The following is a 21,370-nucleotide window of genomic DNA, read 5'->3' on the forward strand; positions in this document are numbered from 1 at the left end:
AAAGCTCACCACAGTGCTGCACCTCCATACACCTCCTCCCTCATTTCCGTCTACACCCTGCTCTTTCTCTCTGTTCTGTTAGTGATCTAAAATAACAACCCTCCATAATTCGTACCTCTCACTCCTGTCTTCAAGACTCTTCTCGAGCTGCACATACTCTCTGGAATGCTCTGCCCTGGAATATCAAGTCAATTCCCAACTTCCCTACCTTCCAACGTGCCATAAAAAAAACATATTTTCAGGCAGGCTTATCTTGCCTCCTAAATTGACTCTTCCTCGAATAACCCCCCCCCCCCCCCCAACTCTTCAGGCCTGAACTCAATCTTCTAATAGTCCCACACTCAAAGCAGATCAGCCTGCACCACTGCTTTCTGTACAAAAATGGCTTGACTACTACATAGCACAATCAACTTTTGTCACCCCCAATTCCTCATAGATTGTAAGCTCTTGCGAGCAGGGCCCTCACTCCTAGTCTTTCAGTTGTATATTAGCTAGTTAGGTTGTGTTGTCTTTTGTTTTGTATATGAACCCTCTGAATTTTAAAGCGCTGCGGAATATGGTGGCGCTATATAAATAAATATCCAAAAAAGCAAGCTGGTCGGCACTACACATTGACACCATAGAAGTCCAGTCTGACAGGGTAAATTACCAGTGGTGCTCAGTGGCAAAAGGTACACACATATGTAAAAAATCCAAGAAGTAGATATGATCCACAGCACCCAATTAATGTATTGTCCATTTCATTAAACAAAATGCACAATGATGTTTGCCATGTGCAATCCACATTTTTTGCGACCCAGTGTCTGCGTGCGAATCAGAAATCGGAAATGAAGCTGGTGTAAAAAAAATGTATCCACTCAGATTGGGTCAGTATTGGTTCCTATTCTCTTCAATATATTTATTAATGATCTTGTAAAAGGCTAATTCAATTTTTACAGATGAAACTGTGTAAAGTATTTAACACTGAAGAGGACAGTATACTACTACAGAGGGATCTGGATAGATTGCAGGCTTGGGCAGATAAGTGGCAGATGAGGTTTAACACTGACAAATGTAAAGTTATGCACATGGGAAGGAATAATGCAAGTCACCCGTACATACTAAATGGTAAAACACTCGGTAACACTGACATGGAAAAGGATCTAGGAATTTTAGTGAACAGCAAACTAAGCTGCAAAGAACAGTGTCAGGCAGCTGCTGCCAAGGCCAATAAGATAATGGGTTGCATCAGACTGATGCCCGTGATGAGAACATATTCCTACTACTTTACAAATCATTAGTCAGACCACACATGGAGTACTGTGTACAGTTCTGGGCTCCTGTGAACAAGGCAGACATAGCAGAGCTGGAGAGGGTTCAGAGGAGGGCAACTAAAGTAATAACTGGAATGGGGCAACTACAGTACCCTGAAAGATTATCAAAATTAGGGTTATTCACTTTAGAAAAAAGACGACTGAGGGGAGATCTAATTACTATGTATAAATATATCAGGGGTCAGTACAGAGATCTCTCCCATCAGCTATTTATCCCCAGGACTGTGACGAGGGGACATCCTCTGCGTCTGGAGGAAAGAAGGTTTGTACACAAACATAGAAGAGGATTCTTTACGGTAAGAGCAGTGAGACTATGGAACTCTCTGCCTGAGGAGGTGGTGATGGTGAGTACAATAAAGGAATTCAAGAGGGGCCTGGATGTATTTCTGGAGGGTAATAATATTACAGGATATGGCTACTAGAGAGGGGTCGTTGATCCAGGGAGTTATTCTGATTGGAGGGGATTTTTTTTCCTTCCTCTGGATCAACTGGCAGGATAAGAGGCAGAACTGGATGGACAGATGGACCTGCTGTGCGGATTTTGCAATCTGCAATTTTTGCTGCGGATTTCATGTTTTTTGAAGGAAAGTGTGAGATCTGTGGCTAAACCTCATCAAATCCACACCAAAAACCGCAAGTAACATATACAGGTTTTGGTGCTAAAATGGACAGAAATCTGCATGGAAATTTACACATTTCTTGTTTTTCACGCTAAAAAACCTCTCTAAAAAGCCTCCCATTCATTTCAAAGGGAGGCAGAACCTTTTTTTTTTCCTTGCTGAAAAAAACAGCATGGAAAGAAGCAGCATCATGCTCCACACTGATTCTTCCATTGAAATGAATGGGAAGCTGAAAAAAATGCACTAAGAAGCTCACCAAAATCGCGCAGAAAATCAGCACGGATTCTGCTCAGATTTTTTTCAACAGAACACGGCAACCCTGGCACACACCTGAAACATGTCTTCTCCAGCAGTGCTCCAGATGTGCAGGACGCTTATGGAGAAAATCACGAATATCAACAGACTTCCTCCGTTATAAATTTATGCTCAAAACATACAATTCGGCCCTCAACATTGCCTCAACAAGTACTTCACCTCTCAAATAACCCAAAACAACCCTGTGACACTTCTCATTCCCTTCTAAGCCCTAAAGTTCAAGATCCTGTCACTGACCCCATTGCCTGAAATGGAAATACCCCTTTAACACTTTAGTAATGTCTAGTACTGTGAACCATGATACCGTACTAAGACTATAGGAACTTCCTGAGCAGTAGGAAGTGGTAAAGGGAGGCCTCGTTCACACTTCCATTTTTCACTGATGTGTGATATACACGTTTTCTGCGGACAGCACACGTACCTATTTATTGTAATGTCTGTTCACACCACTATTTTTTATTTTATTTTTTTACTGATACAGGGTTCAGTGAAAAAAATTATGGAGACATACTACTTTGGTCCGTGATGTGGACCAAACACGCCCATTATAGTCTATGGGTCCGTGAAAAAACACGGAATCAACGGATTGTTGCTAGGAAATGTTCATGAAATTAATTTTCAGCTGAGCGTTGCCCGTGGAATATGAATGACAGATGGAGGGAACAAAACATACACATGGATCAAACACGTCATGGAAATGTGAACGAGGCCTAACTGCTGCAAAAAGGGAAAAATAAAACATATCGACCACATCCAATAAGTTGTGTTTTATTGCACTCATAGTAATGTGTTTAGATACAAAGAGAAGCCAATTATGAACATGTCCAAATATTACAGTACACGGGGGTTTAATATAGGCAGAAATTACACACTGATACTCATTTATGAAGCTCCCCTGTTTTTCGGCATAAAGTACACATGTGTATTTGCTTAGTCTGTCTTTTGCCTAGTATTTATAAAAAGTCCCCCAGCACTTCCTGAATTAGACTAGACCAGTGATGCCCAACCTACGGCCCGCGAAGCCGTGTCATGCGGCCCGCGCAGTGACCGGACTTTATCAGCGCAGGGCACGCTGCGAACGGCACAAGCAGCAAAGCGATGCTGCCTGTGCCTGCAATCTCCCCGCCCAGCGCCGCCTCCTAGCTAATATATTCACTGCACTTGCCTCTGTGAAATTGAAGAGAAGCGCCGTAATCTCGCACAGACGCACTGGCAGAGGCATCGAAGTGGGCATGCACCGTCTTCCTGGCCTCTGCCAGTGCGCCTGTGCGAGATTACGGCGCTTCTTTTCAATTTCACAGAGGCAAGTGCAGTGAATAAATTAGCTAGGAGGCGGCTCTGGGTGGGGGGGGGGATATCTGTGGACGACACTGAGGGGGATCTGTGGACGACACTGAAGGGGGGGGATCTGTGGATGACACTGAAGGGGGGGGGGATCTGTGGACGACACTGAAGGGGGGGGGGATCTGTGGACGACACTGAAGGGGGGGGATCTGTGGACGACACTGAAGGGGGGGGGGGGATCTGTGGACGACACTGAAGGGGGGGGATCTGTGGACGACACTGAAGGGGGGGGATCTGTGGACGACACTGAAGGGGGGGGGATCTGTGGACGACACTGAAGGGGGGGGATCTGTGGACGACACTGAAGGGGGGGGGGGATCTGTGGACGACACTGAGGGGGGGGATCTGTGGACGACACTGAAGGGGGGGATCTGTGGACAACACTGAAGGGGGGGGATCTGTGGACGACACTGAAGGGGGGGGATCTGTGGACGACACTGAAGGGGGGGGAATCTGTGGACGACACTGAAGGGGCGGGGATCTGTGGACGACACTGAAGGGGGGGGGGGATCTGTGGACGACACTGAAGGGGGGGGATCTGTGGACGACACTGCAGGGGGATCTAGGGAGGGGTGTGGGGATGTTGGGGTGGGAGGTCCTGGAGGCATGTTTGGGTGGGAGCTCTGGAAGGGATGGGAGGTCCGGGAGCATACATTTTTTGTGCTATGGGGGCCAGTCATTTCTAGCTACGTCCCTGATTGGTAAGATTGGGCGGGCACTGGAGCGATAGAGCAACCTGCTGTAGGAGAAGCCGGCAGGAGATGAAAGGAGGAGGGGCCAGCTCCTGGTGGTGTCGGGCACACGGAGCAAGCATGGCGGTGGAGGATCTGACTGAAGCCTAAAGACCAGACATCAAGGTAGACCTGCAGAGAAGGTGACAGCGCAGTATGTGATGTATACATGTGTGTAATGTATGTAGTTCAGTGTGTGATCATCACATACTGCACTACATACATTACACACATGTATACATCACATGCCCCCTCACAGTAATAATGCCAAGATATGTGCCCTCTTCACAGACGTAATGCTCACACATGCCCCCTCACAGTAGTTATGCCCTGATATGTGCCCTCCTCACAGTAGTTATACCCTGATATGTGCTCTCCTCACAGTAGTTATGGCCAGATATGTGCCCCCTCACAGTAGTTATGCCAGATATGTGCCCTCTTTACAGTAGTAATGCTCACATGTGCCCCCTCACAGAGTTTGCATTTCTTTCTGGCAAAGCTACCTGGTTCCGGCCCGCAAAATTTATACCAAGTCTAGTGCAGCCCTCAGACGAAAAATGGTTGGGCACCACTGGACTAGACGTATTATTAGTCTGACCTCTGGTGGTTGTTTTTCAGTACGACAGGTTCATATTCACTAAGACTGGTCTAGTTAGTACGCGCATGAAAATGTTGCGTAAGTGAGCTGAGAATAGGTGCACGTCTCCATGAAAAGGCTACTTCTTAAGCCCCTTGCAGACGAGTATGTCCAGATTAGGTCCGGATGCGTTCAGTGAAAACTGCGCGTTTTCGCAGGCAAAGTCATTCAGTTTTGCCTGCGATCGCGTTCAGTTGTTCCGTTTTTATCGTGCGGGTGCAATGCGATTTAATCTGTTTTTCCGGATGACACCGGAGAGACGGATCCGGCATTTCAATGCATTTGTCATACGAATCAGTCTGACAAATGCCATCAGTTTGCATACGTTTTGACGGATCCTGCAGGCAGTTTCGACCATGGAACTGCCTGCCGGAATCCTCTGCCGCAATTGTGAAAGTACCGGTCTCATTTATTTGCTCATGAAAAAGTCACATGTTTGCAAGAAAAGTCACATGTCTCCCTGAAATGCAAAAAAGTTGCACTTCACCACAAAAAACAAGAAGAAAAGTACACCAGTTCTGGGGTGGCCTAGAAATTTGACTGCTTTTGCAACAAAGGCTACTTTCACATTAGCGTTTTTTCCGGATCCGTCATGGATTTGCAAAAATGTTTCCGTTACAATAATACAACCGCCTGCATCCGTCATGAACGGATCCGGTTGTATTATGTCTTCTATAGCCATGACGATCCGTCATGAACACCATTGAAAGTCAATGGGGGACGGATCCGTTTTCTATTGTGTCAGAGAAAACAAATCTGTCCCCATTGACTTACATTGTGTGTCAGGACGGATCCGTCTTGCTCTGCACCATATCACGGACAGAAAAGCGCTGCTTGCAGCGTTATTGTGTCCATGATGGGGACGCAACCAAACGGAACGGAATGCATTCCGTTTAGTTTAGGGTACTTTCACACTTGCGTTGTTGGATTCCGGCAGGCAGTTCCGTCGTTGGAACTGCCTGCTGGATCCGGCAATCTGTATGCAATCAGATACCATTTGCAGACTGGTCCGGATGTGGATCCGTCTCACAAGTGCACTGCAATACCAGATTCGGCTCTCCGGTTGTCCTCCAGAAAAACTAATCCGGTATTTATCTTTTTCACATTTTTAAAGCTCTGCACATGCGCAGACCGCAAAACCGGATCCGTTTTTCCGGAACACTTGGGGCCGTATCCGGCATTAATGCATTTCATTGTAAAATGATGCTGCATGCGGCATTCCAGCAAGTGTTCCGGAATTTTGGACGGAGAAAATACCGCAGCATGCCGTACAGTGACTGAACTGAAGACATCCTGATGCATACTGAACGGATTGCTCTCCATTCAGAATACATTAGGCCCCTTTCACACGAGTGAGATTTCCGCGCTGGTGCAATGCGTGACGTGAACGCATTGCACCCGCACTGAATCCTGACCCATTAATTTAAATGTGTCTGTGTACAGTACATGAGAGAGTTTTTCACGCATCACTTCTGCGTTGCGTGAAAATCGCAGCATGTTCTATATTCTGCATTTTTCACGCAGCCCTGGTCCCATAGAAGTGAATGGGGCTGCGTGAAAAACGCATTGCATCCGGAAGCAAGTGCGGGTGCGATGTGTTTTTCACTGATGGTTGCTAGGAGATGTTGTTTGTAAACCTTCAGTTTTTTATCACGAAAAAACTGAACGCAATCGCATACAAAACTGTCTGAACTTGCTTGCAAAATGGTGCGAGTTTCACTGAATGCACCCTGAAGGAATCCGGACTTAATCTGTCACGCTCGTGTGAAAGGGGCCTTTAGGGAAAATGTGCGGGTGCGTTGCGGGAACACCCGCGATTTTTCCGCGCGAGTGCAAAACATTGTAATGCGTTTTGCACTCGCGTGAGAAAAATCGCGCGTGTTTGGTACCCAAACCCGAACTTCTTCACAGAAGTTCGGGCTTGGGATCGGTGTTCTGTAAATAGTATTATTTTCCCTTATAACATGGTTATAAGGGAAAATAATAGCATTCTGAATACAGAATGCTAAGTAAAACAGGGCTGGAGGGGTTAAAAAAAATAAAAAATCATTTAACTCACCTTAATCTACTTGCTCGCGATGCCCGGCATCTCCGTCTGACTCTTTTACTGTATAGGACCTGTGGAGAGCATTAACTATAGTTTAAGGACCTGGGATGACGTCACTCTGGTCATCACATGGTACGTCACATGATCTTTTACCATGGTGAATCACTAACTATAGTTAATGCTCTCCACAGGTCCTATACAGTAAAAGAGTCAGACGGAGATGCCGGCTACGCGAGCAAGTGGATAAAGTGAGTTAAATGATTTTTTATTTTTTTTTAACCCCTCCAGCCCTGTTTTACTAAGCATTCTGTATTCAGAATGCTATTATTTTCCCTTATAACCATGTTATAAGGGAAAATAATAAGGTTCGGGTCTCCATCCCGATCGTCTCCTAGCAACCGTGCGTGAAAATCGCACCGCATCCGCACTTGCTTGCGGATGCTTGCGATTTTCACACAACCCCATTCATTTCTATGGGGCCTGCGTTACATGAAAAACGCACAAAGAGGAGCATGCTGCGATTTTCACGCAACGCACAAGTGATGTGTGAAAATCACCGCTCGTGTGCACAGCCCCATAGAAATGAATGGGTCAGTATTCAGTGCGGGTGCAATGCGTTCACCTCCCGCATCGCATCCGCGCGGAATACTCGCTCGTGTGAAAGGGGCCTTAGGGTAAAACTGATCAGTTTTTTTACGGTATTGAGCCCCTAGGACGGAACTCAATATTGGAAAAGTTTAACGCAAGTGTGAAAGTACCCTTAGTTAAATTTTTTCCCCATTGACAATGAATGGGGACAAAACTGAAGCGTTTTCTTCCTATGACGGATCTCAGTAGCGGAATTGAAAATGCTAATGTGAAAGTAGTCAAATTCAGGCACAAAAAAGTGCACCTACATAAATAGAAAAAATAAAAATAAAAAAAAAGTTGTAAACGTGAGAATACTTCTGAATTAGTATAAAAAATATATATCAAAATAGGAGAACAGGGCAAATCAATCTATAAAACAGGCGCCATTTCAGTAGTAAATGCGACAAAAAAAAATAAGACAGTCTAAAACAGCCTTTTTTTAGACTAAAAACAGATGCAAACACTTTAGAAAATGTGCCCCACAGTGTGCTGTCCGCATCTTTTGCGGCGCCATTGCATTCTCTGAGTTTTATGGATCTGCAACGGTCGTGTGCATGAGCTGTAATTGTGCGTCTCTGAATTCACATCCGCTCTGATCTCTATGAGAAGTATAAGGCGCATGTGATCAGCATTCAGCTTCCGGTGTAAAAACAGGCGGTAGCTGTTATTAACCCATTAGACACAAGGTATGCAGCATTAAAGGGAACCCGTCAAGTAGAACATGGTGTCTGAGCAGCAGGTTATAGAGCAGGAGGAGCTGAGCAGATTGATATCTAGTTTTATGGGAAAAGATTCCGTAAAACTTGTATTTCATCCATTTCTATCTATGCTCATTCTGGGCTTTGACGTCCAGGAGGCGGTCCTATCAGTGATTGACAGCTCTCTCTGTATACACAGTCATAGAGGGAAGGCCGTCAATCACTGATAGGACCGCCTCCTGGACTACAAAGCCCAGAATGAGCAGGAATTTAAATGTATAAATTACAATTATACTGAATTATTTCCCACTAAATATCAATCTGCTCAGCTCCTCCTGTTCTATAACACCATGCCTGTAGCTCACATTGCATTTTCATGGTGACCGGTTCCCTTTAACCCCTCCACTGCCCTAGAACACCTGGGATGCCGACTTTAATCCCTTCAAAGCCGCTCGTTACTACGGCCGCGGCCGCATCACACTTTCTTTTGATTATAGAACATATACTGTAGCAAGCTGGCAGATCTGCAGGTGGTTCATGGATCCTATCAGGGGCTGCTTTCTGCCGTCTGCAACTATTCAGGAAGAAAATGCAGAGAGCGATGGAAAGGAGGTAAAGGCTCCAGGCCACAATAAGTTGCTTCAGGTCATCTGTAAATAAAATAAAGGTGATGTCAGTATGCATTAGGTATTCAGTGCCCCCTCCGCCTCCAGACTGGACAGTGGATCTCACTATTTGTAATGGCAAGACTGAGACCAGACAGCTTTCTGCAGCAGAATAGAACATGCTTCAGATTTTCACATCTATGTAGATATTTTCTGCAATGGGGGTCATTTAGTAAAGGCGGCTTTTTACCTGCGCAGCTAATTTATGAGGAGGCGCAGGCCTCGTCATGCATTAGGCGCACCTCTGGTAGTAAAAATAATGGGGCTTATGCTCCAGCCTGTCCCCGCCACTCCCAAGAGGCGAGCATGGCGTAAAAATGCCCATGCAACAAAATATAGTCTTTGTGTGTCAAAAACTGGAATAGCAATCTTAGTAAATGACCCCCAATGTGTTGAGTTCCAATAACCAATTATTGAAAAAAATTTATGCTGATTTTTTTTTTTTTATATAAAAATTCACAGCAAATCTACTCATTGTGAACATGCCTCATGCACACTTTTTTTAAAATCATTTTTGCAGATGGCACACTGATCCATTCTTATCTAGGGGGCCAGACACACGTTCATATTTTTTGCGGATCCGTATGGCCATTCTGGAAGTTATACATCGTGTCTTATTCTGGTCTGCATTCAATATTTCTGTTGATGGTAGTGAGAAAAATGCACACAGAAGGTATCCGTACTGTATGTAATTTGTGGACTGAAATACGGACACGGTCATGTGCATGGAACACATGTCCTGCCAGACCCCATGCCCCTGGCAGCACCTGATATGATGGACACGTGCTTATCATTGAATGGCAAACGTCATCCTTTCAAAACGGACATTTTAAAGGCAGTTCACATAGATTCTGTTCCAAGTTTCCAGTGACATCCATCTCCCATTGTTTTCATCGGAAGCCTGTGCAGTGGTTTAAAGCCACAACCACGCCAAGAAGGGACATGTTCTTCTTTTATCTAACTGCTTCTCAGCATCATTAACATCGCTTCTCAGCGCAATTTATCGTATACCTACCCCTATGCTGCATGCTGTACATGAGGCATTAGTATACAATTTGATCAAAAAGCATAGGCCCACTCACCGCGACAAGGTTGCCTCTTTGAATGGGACACTACTCTAAATTTGCCCCAGCAGGCAGCAGGCCCCAGTAGCCAAACAGCGCCCCCGCAATCTTGTCGCGGTGAGTGGGCCTATGCTTTTTGATCAAATTGTATACTAATGCCTCATGTAGAGCATGCAGCATAGGGGTAGGTATACGACAAATTGCGCTATGAAGCGATGTTAATTATGCTGAGAAGCAGTAGATAAAAGCATAGTATTGAGGATGTGCGATCCAGTTCTTTTTCTCATATTTTACATCACAAAACGGAATGCTTCCGGAACGTAAGACATGCTGATGCATCCTGAACTGATCCATTCTGAACGCATGAGGACTATACAGAAACTGTTTTTCCGGTATTGAGATCCTTCCGGACAACAACGCAAGTGTGAAAGTACCGTTACCTTCATTCTTTGGGGCTAAACTGTGAGCAGGTCCATGGCATTCAAGTTGAAAAACCAAAATCAGTTAACCCCTTATTGACCACCCATATGCCTTTTTACGGCGGTCACAAAGGGGCCTTAGGCTTGGCCATCGCTTTTTCATGGCGGCCCGGTCTAAGAGCTGCACAGGTCCCCCATGCAGCGGAAAGCAGGGGCTCAGCTGTAACATGAGAGCCGCACTCCTGCTCTAACGGCCCAGACCGGCAGGAGTGCCGATCCGGGCTGTTAATCCCTTTACATGCCGCTGGCAATGGCGTCTGCTGCATGTAAGCGGTGACTTTGGTAGCCCATTCCCTCTGTGTGTAAAGGCTGGCTGGGACCTAGTGTTTTCCAGCAGGCTGGTCAATATCAGTATAGGGCCTCATGCACACAGCCATTGTGCGGCCGTTTCCGTGCATTGGGGGACCACAATTTTCTCTGTAGTGCTTCCGTTCTGCACCGCATCTCCCGGATTATGGACCCATTCAAGTGTATAGGGTCCGCATCCGTGATGCGGGATGCACACGGCCAGTGCCCGTGTATTGCGGACCCGCTGTATGCGGGCCGCAATACGGCCACGGCCAGGCAGCAGCCGTGTGCATGAGCCCTAACACTGACCTTAAAATGCAATGCACTATAGGGATAGTTCATTGTATTTTAAAAGCAATCAAAATATCGTCTGTTATATTCTTGTGAGACAACTAAGTCGTTAAAAAAAAGGAAAAAAATAAAAAATTCCATAAAAAATACGCTTTTTTCCATTGAAAATAAGCTTTTTAGTGAAATAAATTGCAAAAATAAAATCTTCCCCATATGTTTGGTATTGCCGCGTCCGTAATGACCCGCACTACATAAATATCATGTAAATTATCCCCTACGGTGAACACTATAAAAAAATAACAGAATTGCTAATTTATTCTTAGTAGCTATCGAAAAAACGTAACAACAAGCGATCAAAAAGTGTAATTTACTCCAGATGATACCAATGAAAACTGCAAGTTGTCCCGCAAAAACCCTCACACGGCTACATAGACGGAAAAATAAAAAAGTCATAGCTCTTGTAAGGCTACTTTCACCATCGCCTTCAGAACGGATCCGTTTGTATTATCCGTAACATAGCCAAGACGGATCCGTCTTGAACACCATTGAAAGTCAATGGGGGACGGATCCGTTTTCTATTGTGTCAGTGAAAATGGATCCGTCCCCATTGACTTACATTGTAAGTAAGGATGGATCCGATTGGCTCAGTTTCGTCAGACGGACACCAAAACGCAGCAAGCAGTGTTCTGGTGTCCGCCTCCAGAGCGGAATGGAGGTGGAACGGAGGCAAACTGATGCATTCTGAACGGATCCTTATCCATTCAGAATGCATTAGGGCAAAACTGATCCGTTTTGGACCGCTTGTGAGAGCCCTGAACGGATCTCACAAACGGAAACCAAAACGCCAGTGTAAAAGTAGCCTAAGGTGACGATGAAAAAAGGAAGAAAAACGCTTGGTCAGTAAGGCCCAAAACAGGCTGGTTACTAAGCGGTTAAGGCTGCCTTCACATCTGCGACACAGAGATCCGGACGCATTCCGGCAAAAATAGTGAGAATTGTTCGGACTCAAACTGCAACACGCGGCGATGGATGCTGGGGCGTACACTTACCTCCAGATTCTGCAGCAAAGCCGATCATTGAGATCATTAAGATAATGTTTGAGTAGAGAGAGACCTCCATGATGGTACGTAGATATTCTCTGTGTCTGAAATCTGTGCTGTGTAGAAGGGTGGACTGTCCTACGCAGATTTAAATGCTGCTCATGATTTTTACTTTCATTTTTACAGTCACGTGTGTACAGTAGTCACAGAGAAGTGAAACTAAAAGGGTTATCAGGCCATTTAAGGCCTCCTGCACACGACCGTGTGGCTTTTTCAGTGTTTTCCAGTTAGTTTTTAAAGGATCCGTTCAGTTTTTTTTCCCATTGTGTTTCCGTTTCGTTTTTCCGTATGGCATATGCAGTAATTACATAGAAGAAATTGGGGTGGGCATAACATTTTCCATAGATGTTCCGCAAAAACGGAACGGATACGAAAGACATATGGAGTACATTCTGTATGTGTTCAGTTTTTTTTGCGGACCCATTGACTTGAATGGAACCACGGAACGTGATTTGCGGGCAGTAATAGGACATGTTCTATCTTTCAACGGAACGAAAATACGGAAACGGAATGCATACGGAGTATATTCCGTCTTTTTTTGCGGAACCATTGAAATGAATGGTTCCGTATACGGACCGTATATGGAACACAAAAAACGGCCCGTAAACGGAAAAAAAAACTTTTGTGTGCAGGAGGCCTAAATATGTCATTTTTTTTAATGACCAGGCCTTAGAATACCTCAAAGGGTTTTTCCTAGATTACTACGGTTTGTACCAAATGTGCTCCGCTTCCTTGATGTACATCTTCCCATGTTTTTTCTTCTATTTTGACTCTCCTGACGGGTTTTTACCCAGTAAATAAATCCCTCTTGTAACCATGCCCAGCTACAATGCATTTGGAAAGTCTTCAGACCGTTTCACTATCTTCACATTCTGTTATGTTGCGGCTAGTGTTGAGCGAATCGAGCGTCGGATCATCAATCTGAAGTTGATTAAAGGGGTATTCCCATTTCATTAATTGCTGTTAATCAGTTTCCCCAAGTGTCCTTGAATAATCTTCTAAATAACTTCTATTTCCTAACTTTCACCGTTCTCCTGAAAAATCCCTTCATCTGCGCCTGTGTTGTCTACCTGTATCCTCTGGTTACGGCCACATACTTGCGGGGCTTGTATGTGCCGCGCCTGCGCACAATGTCCTACCTTCTCCCCAGCCGGCCGCTCGAGAACGCGCACGCATGCCCAAAGAGATCACTTGTAAAACAGCCGTGTCTGACCCTGCATGCTGGAGATAGTGCCGGGGAGAGAAACGGTCTGCCTGCCACGCTGCTGTCCTGCAGATGCTAGAGGAGGAAGGAGGGCCCTGGAAGACCACAGTGGCAGAGGTTAGTGATTGATATGATGCCCTATTAGTCCCGGGCCGACTCCTTCTGGGCGCCGGAGCACACGGCCTCCTCGGTTGCTATGACGCCGTGCGCTCCCTCCTGCAGCCGGAATACAGTGATACACTCTTAGATCATAGCAGTGTATTACTGTTTTCCGGCAGCAGGAGGTAGCGCACGGCGTCATAGCAACCGAGGACGCCGTGCTCTCTGGTGCCCAGAAGGAGTCCACGCGGCAATCCACAGATGCCCCCCCCACCCCACCCCATAAGTGCCATCCACAGATGCCCCCCCACCCCATAAGTGCCATCCACAGATGCCCCCACCCCATAAGTGCCATTCACAGATGCCGCCCCCCATAAGCAGGGGGATGGGCTTTACATACTCTGCAGGCTGCCAGAAGGATGACTCATCCATCCATCCACATGAACGGCACGCAAGGACTGAGCTCTCAGGGTGAGTCCTGAGGAGGCGTGGCCGGCCTTCACTCAACTGCCTGAGCCAAACCAGGAAGTTAACAGGACATCTACTGCTGGTAAGCTGAAAAAGCAAGATAGGAATACCCCTTTAAACACTTCGATTTTAATGCTGTCTCCTTACAGCACAATTTGCTCTGTGCAGACAAACTTCGTTTCACCCAAAGTTGCGTGAGACTTTCGGGGAATAAATTCGGTATTCATTTCTGCATCTTTCCAGGTTTTTGCGCATTTAGATGCCGTGATCTCACTTGGTCACGGCATCTAAAGCATTTAATTACTGCGATCGGCATTATTGCCTGTCACGGTAATTAGCCGCAGGTCTCTGCTGTTTGAAACAGCAGAGACCTGCCGGCCATGACGCCCACTTTACACATCGCTCCAGCGCCGTACATGTACTGCGCTGGTAGCGAAGGGGTTAAAGTCCAAGGGGCATACCATACACATCCTGTGGAGAGGGGTGGTGCTGTTTTTGGAAGAAAGCAATCATGTTTTTCAAATCCTGGACAACCCTTTTAAATAGTATATCTAACAATCTTGACTGTCCTCTCAGTAAAAGCGCAGCGTTTGCATGGGCGGCGTGCTCACCTTTCCACTCCACAGACAGTCTGACCGTGCAGCATTTGTAGGCAGTTAATAGACTTGGTGGAGGCTGTAATATCCAGCAGCTGTACTCCCCAGCATCCATCGCTCTAATCCTGTGCACGTTCAGAGTAGTATCGTTGCGCTGGAACCAGTCCTTGTCCATTGCAGTCCTGTTTGAATAAGCTGCACTCTGATTGTGAAATGTTTTCTGCGAGCCCTGGGCATGTACCACAGCATCCTCCGCTCCTGCTGTTCTCTTCACCCAAACCACTGTGAGATTATCCATCAACTTTTCAGGTGAGAAGTGGCAAGACAGGACGGCAGTGCCCCCTTCACCGGCTGTAACTTGTTGCTTTGAAGACCAGATTGGGACACCTGGTAGTTAAAAACAGAGAATGAATTTTCAGGTGGAATAATATGAGGCACACAATATACTCAGAAAATGACTTGTTTGGTTAGTTAAGGGCTCATGCGCACAAACGTATTTTCTTTCCGTGTCCGTTCTGTTTTTTTTTTGCGGACCGTATGTGGAACCATTTATTTCAAGGAAAACGGAAGTTACTCCGTGTGCATTCCGTATGTCCGTATTTCCGTTCCGCAAAAAAATAGAACATGTCCTATTATTGTCTGCATTACGGACAAGGATAGTACTGTTCTATTAGGGGACAGCTGTTTCGTTCCGCTAAATACGGAATGCACACGGATTGCAAAATACATACGTTGGTGTGCATGAGCCCTAATACAGAGACAGTTTCACTTACCTCCAGATTCTGCAGCAAAGGTTAAAAAAAATGGAAAAACATAAAAACAAATTCCATACAAAATACGCTTTTTTCCATTGAAAATAATTTACCCCATATGTTTGGTATTGCCGCGTCCGTAATGACCCGCACTACATAAATATCATGTAAATTATCCCCTACGGTGAACACTGTAAAAAAAAAATAATAATTATTTACAGAATTGCTAATTTATTCTTAGTAGCTTTCGAAAAAACAAGCTATCAAAAAGTGTAATTTACTCCAGATGATACCAATGAAAACTGCAAGTTGTCCCGCAAAAACCCTCACACAACTCCATAGAAAGAAAAATAAAAAAGTTATGGGTTTTGGGAAGTGGCAATGCAAAAAGATTTTCTTCCTTATTGTATAAAAGTAGTAAAAGTATATGTATTTGGTATCGCTGTAATCGTACTAGGGCTGCAACGATTAATAGTTGTTATCGATAATATTCGATAACATGTTTGTTGCTATGCGGGCGGTCAGGCGCTTTGCTTGCGGGTCCTTGAACTTTAAATCACTGCATCTTTATTACCTTACAATGAAGCTACAGTAACAGGCAAAGCAGGTGGCGGCGTAACGTCACTTTCTCACGTGATGTGCATGCTCCGCCTGCTTCATTCATAAAGTGGGCAGAGCATGCGCGTCACGTGAGTAAGTGACGTTACGCCGCCGCCCGCTCTGCCTGTTACTGGAGCTTCATTGTAAGGTAAAAAAGAGGTAGTGATTTAAAGTAAAAGTTACTGCCGGTTAAGGAATACTGCTGTGACCCGCGGGGCCGGGGCTGTTATGGGAGGGGGATCTGTGGATGACACTGTTATGGGGAGGGGGATCTGTGGATGGCACTGTTATGGGGAGGGGGATCTGTGGATGGCACTGTTATGGCGAGGGGGATCTGTGGATGGCACTGTTATGGGAGAGGGATCTGTGGATGGCACTGTTAAGGGGAGGGGGACCTGTGGATGACACTGCTATGGGGGAGATCTGTGGATGACACATATAGCATAAGATGCTATATAGTCTTATCCATAGATCCCCCCCATAGCATGGTCATCCACAGGTCCCCCTCCCCATATCAGTGCCATCCACAGATCCCCCCCCATAACAGTGCCATCCACAGATACCCCTCCCCATAACAGTGCCATCCACAGATCCCCCTCCCCATAACAGTGCCATCCACAGATCCCCCTCCCCATAACAGTGCCATCCACAGATCCCCCTCCCATAACAGTGCCATCCACAGATCCCCCTCCCCATAACAGTGCCATCCACAGATCCCCCTCCCCATAACAGTGCCATCCACAGATCCCCCGCCCATAACAGTGCCATCCACAGATCCCCCGCCCATAACAGTGCCATCCACAGATCCCCCTCCCCATAACAGTGCCATCCACAGATCCCCCCTCCCCATAACAGTTCCATCCACAGATCTTCCTCCCCATAACAGTGCACAGATCCCCCTCCCCATAACAGTGCACAGATCCCCTCCATAACAGTGCCATCCACAGATCCCCTCCATAACAGTGCCATCCACAGATCCTCCCCATAACAGTGCCATCCACAGATCCCCTCCATAACAGTGCCATCCACAGATCCTCCCCATAACAGTGCCATCCACAGATCCCCTCCATAACAGTGCCATCCACAGATCCCCCCCATAACAGTGCCATCCACAGATCCCCCCCATAACAGTGCCATCCACAGATCCCCCTCCCCATAACAGGGCCATCCACAGATCCCCCCATAACAGTGCCATCCACAGATCCCCCCCATAACAGTGCCATCCACAATTAGTTTTAATATGGCCTTATCATTTTTCAAGTAAAATCATATAAACCCCTTTTTTTTTTTGTCATTTTGGTGTTTTTTCCCAATTAATCGATGAAATTATCGACAACTAATCGATTATTCAAATAATCGTTAGCTGCAGCCCTAAATCGTACTGACCCAGAGAATAAACCTATTATGTTGTTTACACCGAAAAATTAACGCTGTAAAATTTATTTAAAACAATATTGCTGTTTTTCCCATCTCCCTCCCAAAAGAGTTAATAAAAGTTAATCAGAAAGTTATGTGTACGCCCAAAATGACACCAAATAAAAACTACAACTTGTCCCGTAAAAAAAAAACACCCCAACAGCTACATAGACGGAAAAATAAAAAAGTCATAGCTCTTGTAAGGCTACTTTCACCATCGCGTTCAGAATGGATCCGTTTGTATTATCCGTAACATTGCCAAGACGGATCCGTCTTGAACACCATTGAAAGTCAATGGAGGACGGATCCGTTTTCTATTGTGCCAGATTGTGTCCGTCCCCATTGACTTGCATTGTGTGTCAGGACGGATCCGTTTGGCTCAGTTTCGTCAGATGGACACCAAAACGCAGCAAGCAGCGTTTTGGTGACCGCCTCCAGAGCGGAACGGAGACTGATCGGAGCCAAACTGATGCATTCTAAACGGATCCTTATCCATTCAGAATGCTTGTGAGAGTCCTGAACGGATCTCAAAAACGGAAACCAAAACGCCAGTGTGAAAGTAGCCTAAGGCGACGATAAAAAAAAAAGTAGGAAAAACGCTTGGTCAGTAAGGCCCAAAACAGGCTGGTGACTAAGCGGTTAAGGCTGCCTTCACATCTGCGACACAGAGATCCGGACGCATTCCGGCAAAAATAGTGAGAATTGTTCGGACTCAAACTGCAACACGCGGCGATGGATGCTGGGGCGTACACTTACCTCCAGATTCTGCAGCAAAGCCGATCATTGAGATCATTAAGATAATGTTTGAGTAGAGAGAGACCTCCATGATGGTACGTAGATATTCTCTGTGTCTGAAATCTGTGCTGTGTAGAAGGGTGGACTGTCCTACGCAGATTTAAATGCTGCTCATGATTTTCACTTTCACTTTTACAGTCACGTGTGTACAGTAGTCACAGAGAAGTGAAACTAAAAGGGTTATCAGGCCATTTAAATACTGTATGTAATTTTTTTTAAACCTTTAATGACCAGGAGTTAGAAGACCTCAAAGGGTTTTTCCTAGATTACTACGGTTTGTACCAAATGTGCATCTGCTTCCTTGATGTACATCTTCCCATGTTTTTTCTTCTATTTTGACTCTCCTGACGGGTTTTTACCCAGTAAATAAATCCCTCTTGTAACCATGCCCAGCTACAATGCATTTGGAAAGTCTTCAGACCGCTTCACTATCTTCACATTCTGTTATGTTACGGCTAGTGTTGAGCAAATCGATCCGAAGTCGATCAAGCGCTTTAGGCTACTTTCACACTCGCGTTTTGTGCGGATCCGTCATGGACGGATCAGTTCAGATAACACAACAGTCTGCATCCTTTCAGAACGGATCCGTTTGTATTATCTTTAACATAGCCAAGACGGATCCGTCTTGAACACCATTGAAAGTCAATGGAGGACGGATCCGTTTTCTATTGGGCCAGATTGTTTCATAGAAAACGGACGGATCCGTTTGGCTTAGTTTCATCAGACGGTCACCAAAATGCTGCAGGCAGTGTTTTGGTCTCCGTCTCCAAAGCGGAATGGAGGCTGAACTGATGTAAACTGATGCTTTCTGAGCGGATCCTTTTCAAACTGATCTGTTTTGGATCGCTTATAAGAGCCCTGAACGGATCTCACAAACGGAAAGCCAAAACAGGAGTGTAAGGCTGGGTTCAGACCTGAGCGTCTTTGATATGCGCGTTTAACGCGCGTTTTTGACGCGCGTTTTTGACGAGCGTTTTTTGCAATAGTAAACGCGCGTTTGTCCTATGGCCACAAACGCGCGTCAAAACGCCCCAAAGAAGCTCAAGTACTTGTTTGAGCATAGGGCGTTTTACAGCGCGTTTTTCAGCGCTGTAAAACGCTCAAGTGAGAACCAGGGCCATAGGGAAGCATTGGTTTTCATGTGTTAAGCGTTTTACAGCGCGTTTGAACGCGCTGTAAAACGCTCAAGTGTGAACCCAGCCTGAAAGTAGCTTTACATGAAAGACTATGGACATCTATATCTGGTTGCCACTAGGGGGCACTAGTGCAAAGGCATAAAACACTTAGGCCTCTTTCACACGGGCGTTGCGGGTGCGTTGCGGGAACATGTGCGATTTTTCCGCTCGAGTGCAAAACATTGTAATGCGTTTTGCACGCGCGTGAGAAAAATCGGCATGTTTGGTACCCAAACCCGAACTTCTTCACATGGTCCGTCACATGATCTTTTACCATGGTTATAAGGGAATATAATAATGATCGGGTCCCCATCCCGATCGTCTCCTAGCAACCGTGCGTGAAAATCGCACCGCATCCGCACTTGCTTGCGGATGCTTGTGATTTTCACGCAGCCCCATTCACTTCTATGGGGCCTGCGTTGCGTGGAAAACGCACAATATAGAACATGCTGCGATTTTCACGCAACGCACAATTGATGCGTGAAAATCACCGCTCGTGTGCACAGCCCCATAGAAATGAATGGGTCAGGATTCAGTGCGGGTGCAATGCGTTCACATCAAGCATTGCACCCGCGCGGAAAACTCGCCCGTGTGAAAGGGACCTTAATGTTTCTAATGATTTTCTCTTAGAATAATGCTCAGTAGTTACTGGATGTATGCCGGAATCTGCACAAGGATGTTTGTGAATGTGAACTAAGGCCACTTTCACATTGTCGGCAGGGATTCCGGCAGAGAGCAGCCTGCTGGAGCTCTCTGGTTCCAGCATTCCCGGACAGTAAGGCTGGGTTCAGACCTGAGCGTCTTCGATATGCGCGTTTAACGCGCGTTTTTGACGCGCGTTTTGTGCAATAGTAAACGCGCGTTTGACGCGCGTTTGTGTGATTGACTGCAATGTCCTATGGCCACAAACGCGCGTCAAAACGCCCCAAAGAAGCTCAAGTACTTGTTTGAGCGTAGGGCGTTTTACAGCGCGTTTTTCAGCGCTGTAAAACGCTCAAGTGAGAACCAGGGCCATAGGGAAGCATTGGTTTTCATGTGTTGAGCGTTTTACAGCGCGTTTGAACGCGCTGTAAAACGCTCAAGTGTGAACCCAGCCTAATGGAATGCCTGCCGGCCCCTTGACTACAATGGGGTCTGGCGGAGATCTGGCCTCTAGCCAGCAAATATACCGGGATTCGGACAGATACTGCTACACGCAGCGTTGTTTTTCCGACCGGTTCTCGACATTGTTTGCCGGACCTGCCGGCTAAAACACCGGCCGAAGGTGTGAAAGAAGCCCAAGCATGCCTTCTAAAACTGAATGGTCTCTAAAGTGTTGAAAAGTATAAATACTATACGCTATATGACCAGGAGGGGATAGATCAAACACACAGCCACACAATCTCAATAAACAATATAGGTAGTAGTGTGAGTTAGATTGCAGGACATCTGTCATTTTATAGGACATCTGTCAGCAGATTTGTACCTATGACACTGGCTGACCTGTTACATGTGCACTTGGCAGCTGAAGACATCTGTGTTGGTCCCATGTTCATATTTGCCCGCATTACAGAGAAAAATTATGTTTTATAATATGCAAATGAGCCTCTAGGAGCAACAGAGGCGTTACCATTACTCCTAGAGGCTCTGCTCTCTCAGCAACTGCTGCGCCCTCTGCACTTTCTGTGACTTTAGGAGAAGTCCCGGCCAGGTGTGATCACGTTAACACTGCCTGGCCCTGTCAATCAAAGTGCAGAGGGTGTGGCTTCTAACTGTCGTCAGTGTTCCCAGTTTAGTACTGGTCCAGCGTCTCCTGAACTCTGCGGTCACTGGAGGATCTAATTCTGAGAGTCCAGCCTAAAGTTATAGAGGAAACTTGTATTTTAATCTGTGCTGTTTCTATTGCACACACAGGTCAAGTGTGGAGTAATCTTCCTTCTGGTAGTACTTCCACAAAGATGTTAGAAGATACTGGCTCTCCTTGTGGAGATCAGGTTGGTGTAAGAAGCTTCTACAGGCAGTGTTGAGCAATTAAAGAGCGGAAATTTTAGTTGTAGTTGAGTC

The 21,370-nt window shown here is 46.0% G+C and overlaps 2 protein-coding genes across 2 annotated transcripts in view; one reads left to right on the top strand and one right to left on the bottom strand.

Moving 5' to 3' along the window:
* AGL (amylo-alpha-1, 6-glucosidase, 4-alpha-glucanotransferase) overlaps positions 1 to 21,370 on the top strand; it is a 141,947-nt gene that overhangs the window by 11,667 nt on the left and 108,910 nt on the right. The window lies entirely within an intron of this gene.
* On the bottom strand, positions 8,620 to 18,265 carry LOC120978907. The gene is made up of 3 exons (XM_040407328.1): positions 18,114 to 18,265; positions 14,605 to 14,976; positions 8,620 to 8,985 (listed from the first exon to the last, which is right to left on the bottom strand). Exons 1-3 carry the CDS (start codon positions 18,181 to 18,183, stop codon positions 8,729 to 8,731), a joined length of 699 nt encoding a protein of 232 aa, XP_040263262.1. The 5' UTR covers positions 18,184 to 18,265; the 3' UTR covers positions 8,620 to 8,728.

The sequence above is a fragment of the Bufo bufo genome, chromosome 9 (genome assembly GCF_905171765.1).
Source record: "Bufo bufo chromosome 9, aBufBuf1.1, whole genome shotgun sequence".
Taxonomy (NCBI): domain Eukaryota; kingdom Metazoa; phylum Chordata; class Amphibia; order Anura; family Bufonidae; genus Bufo; species Bufo bufo.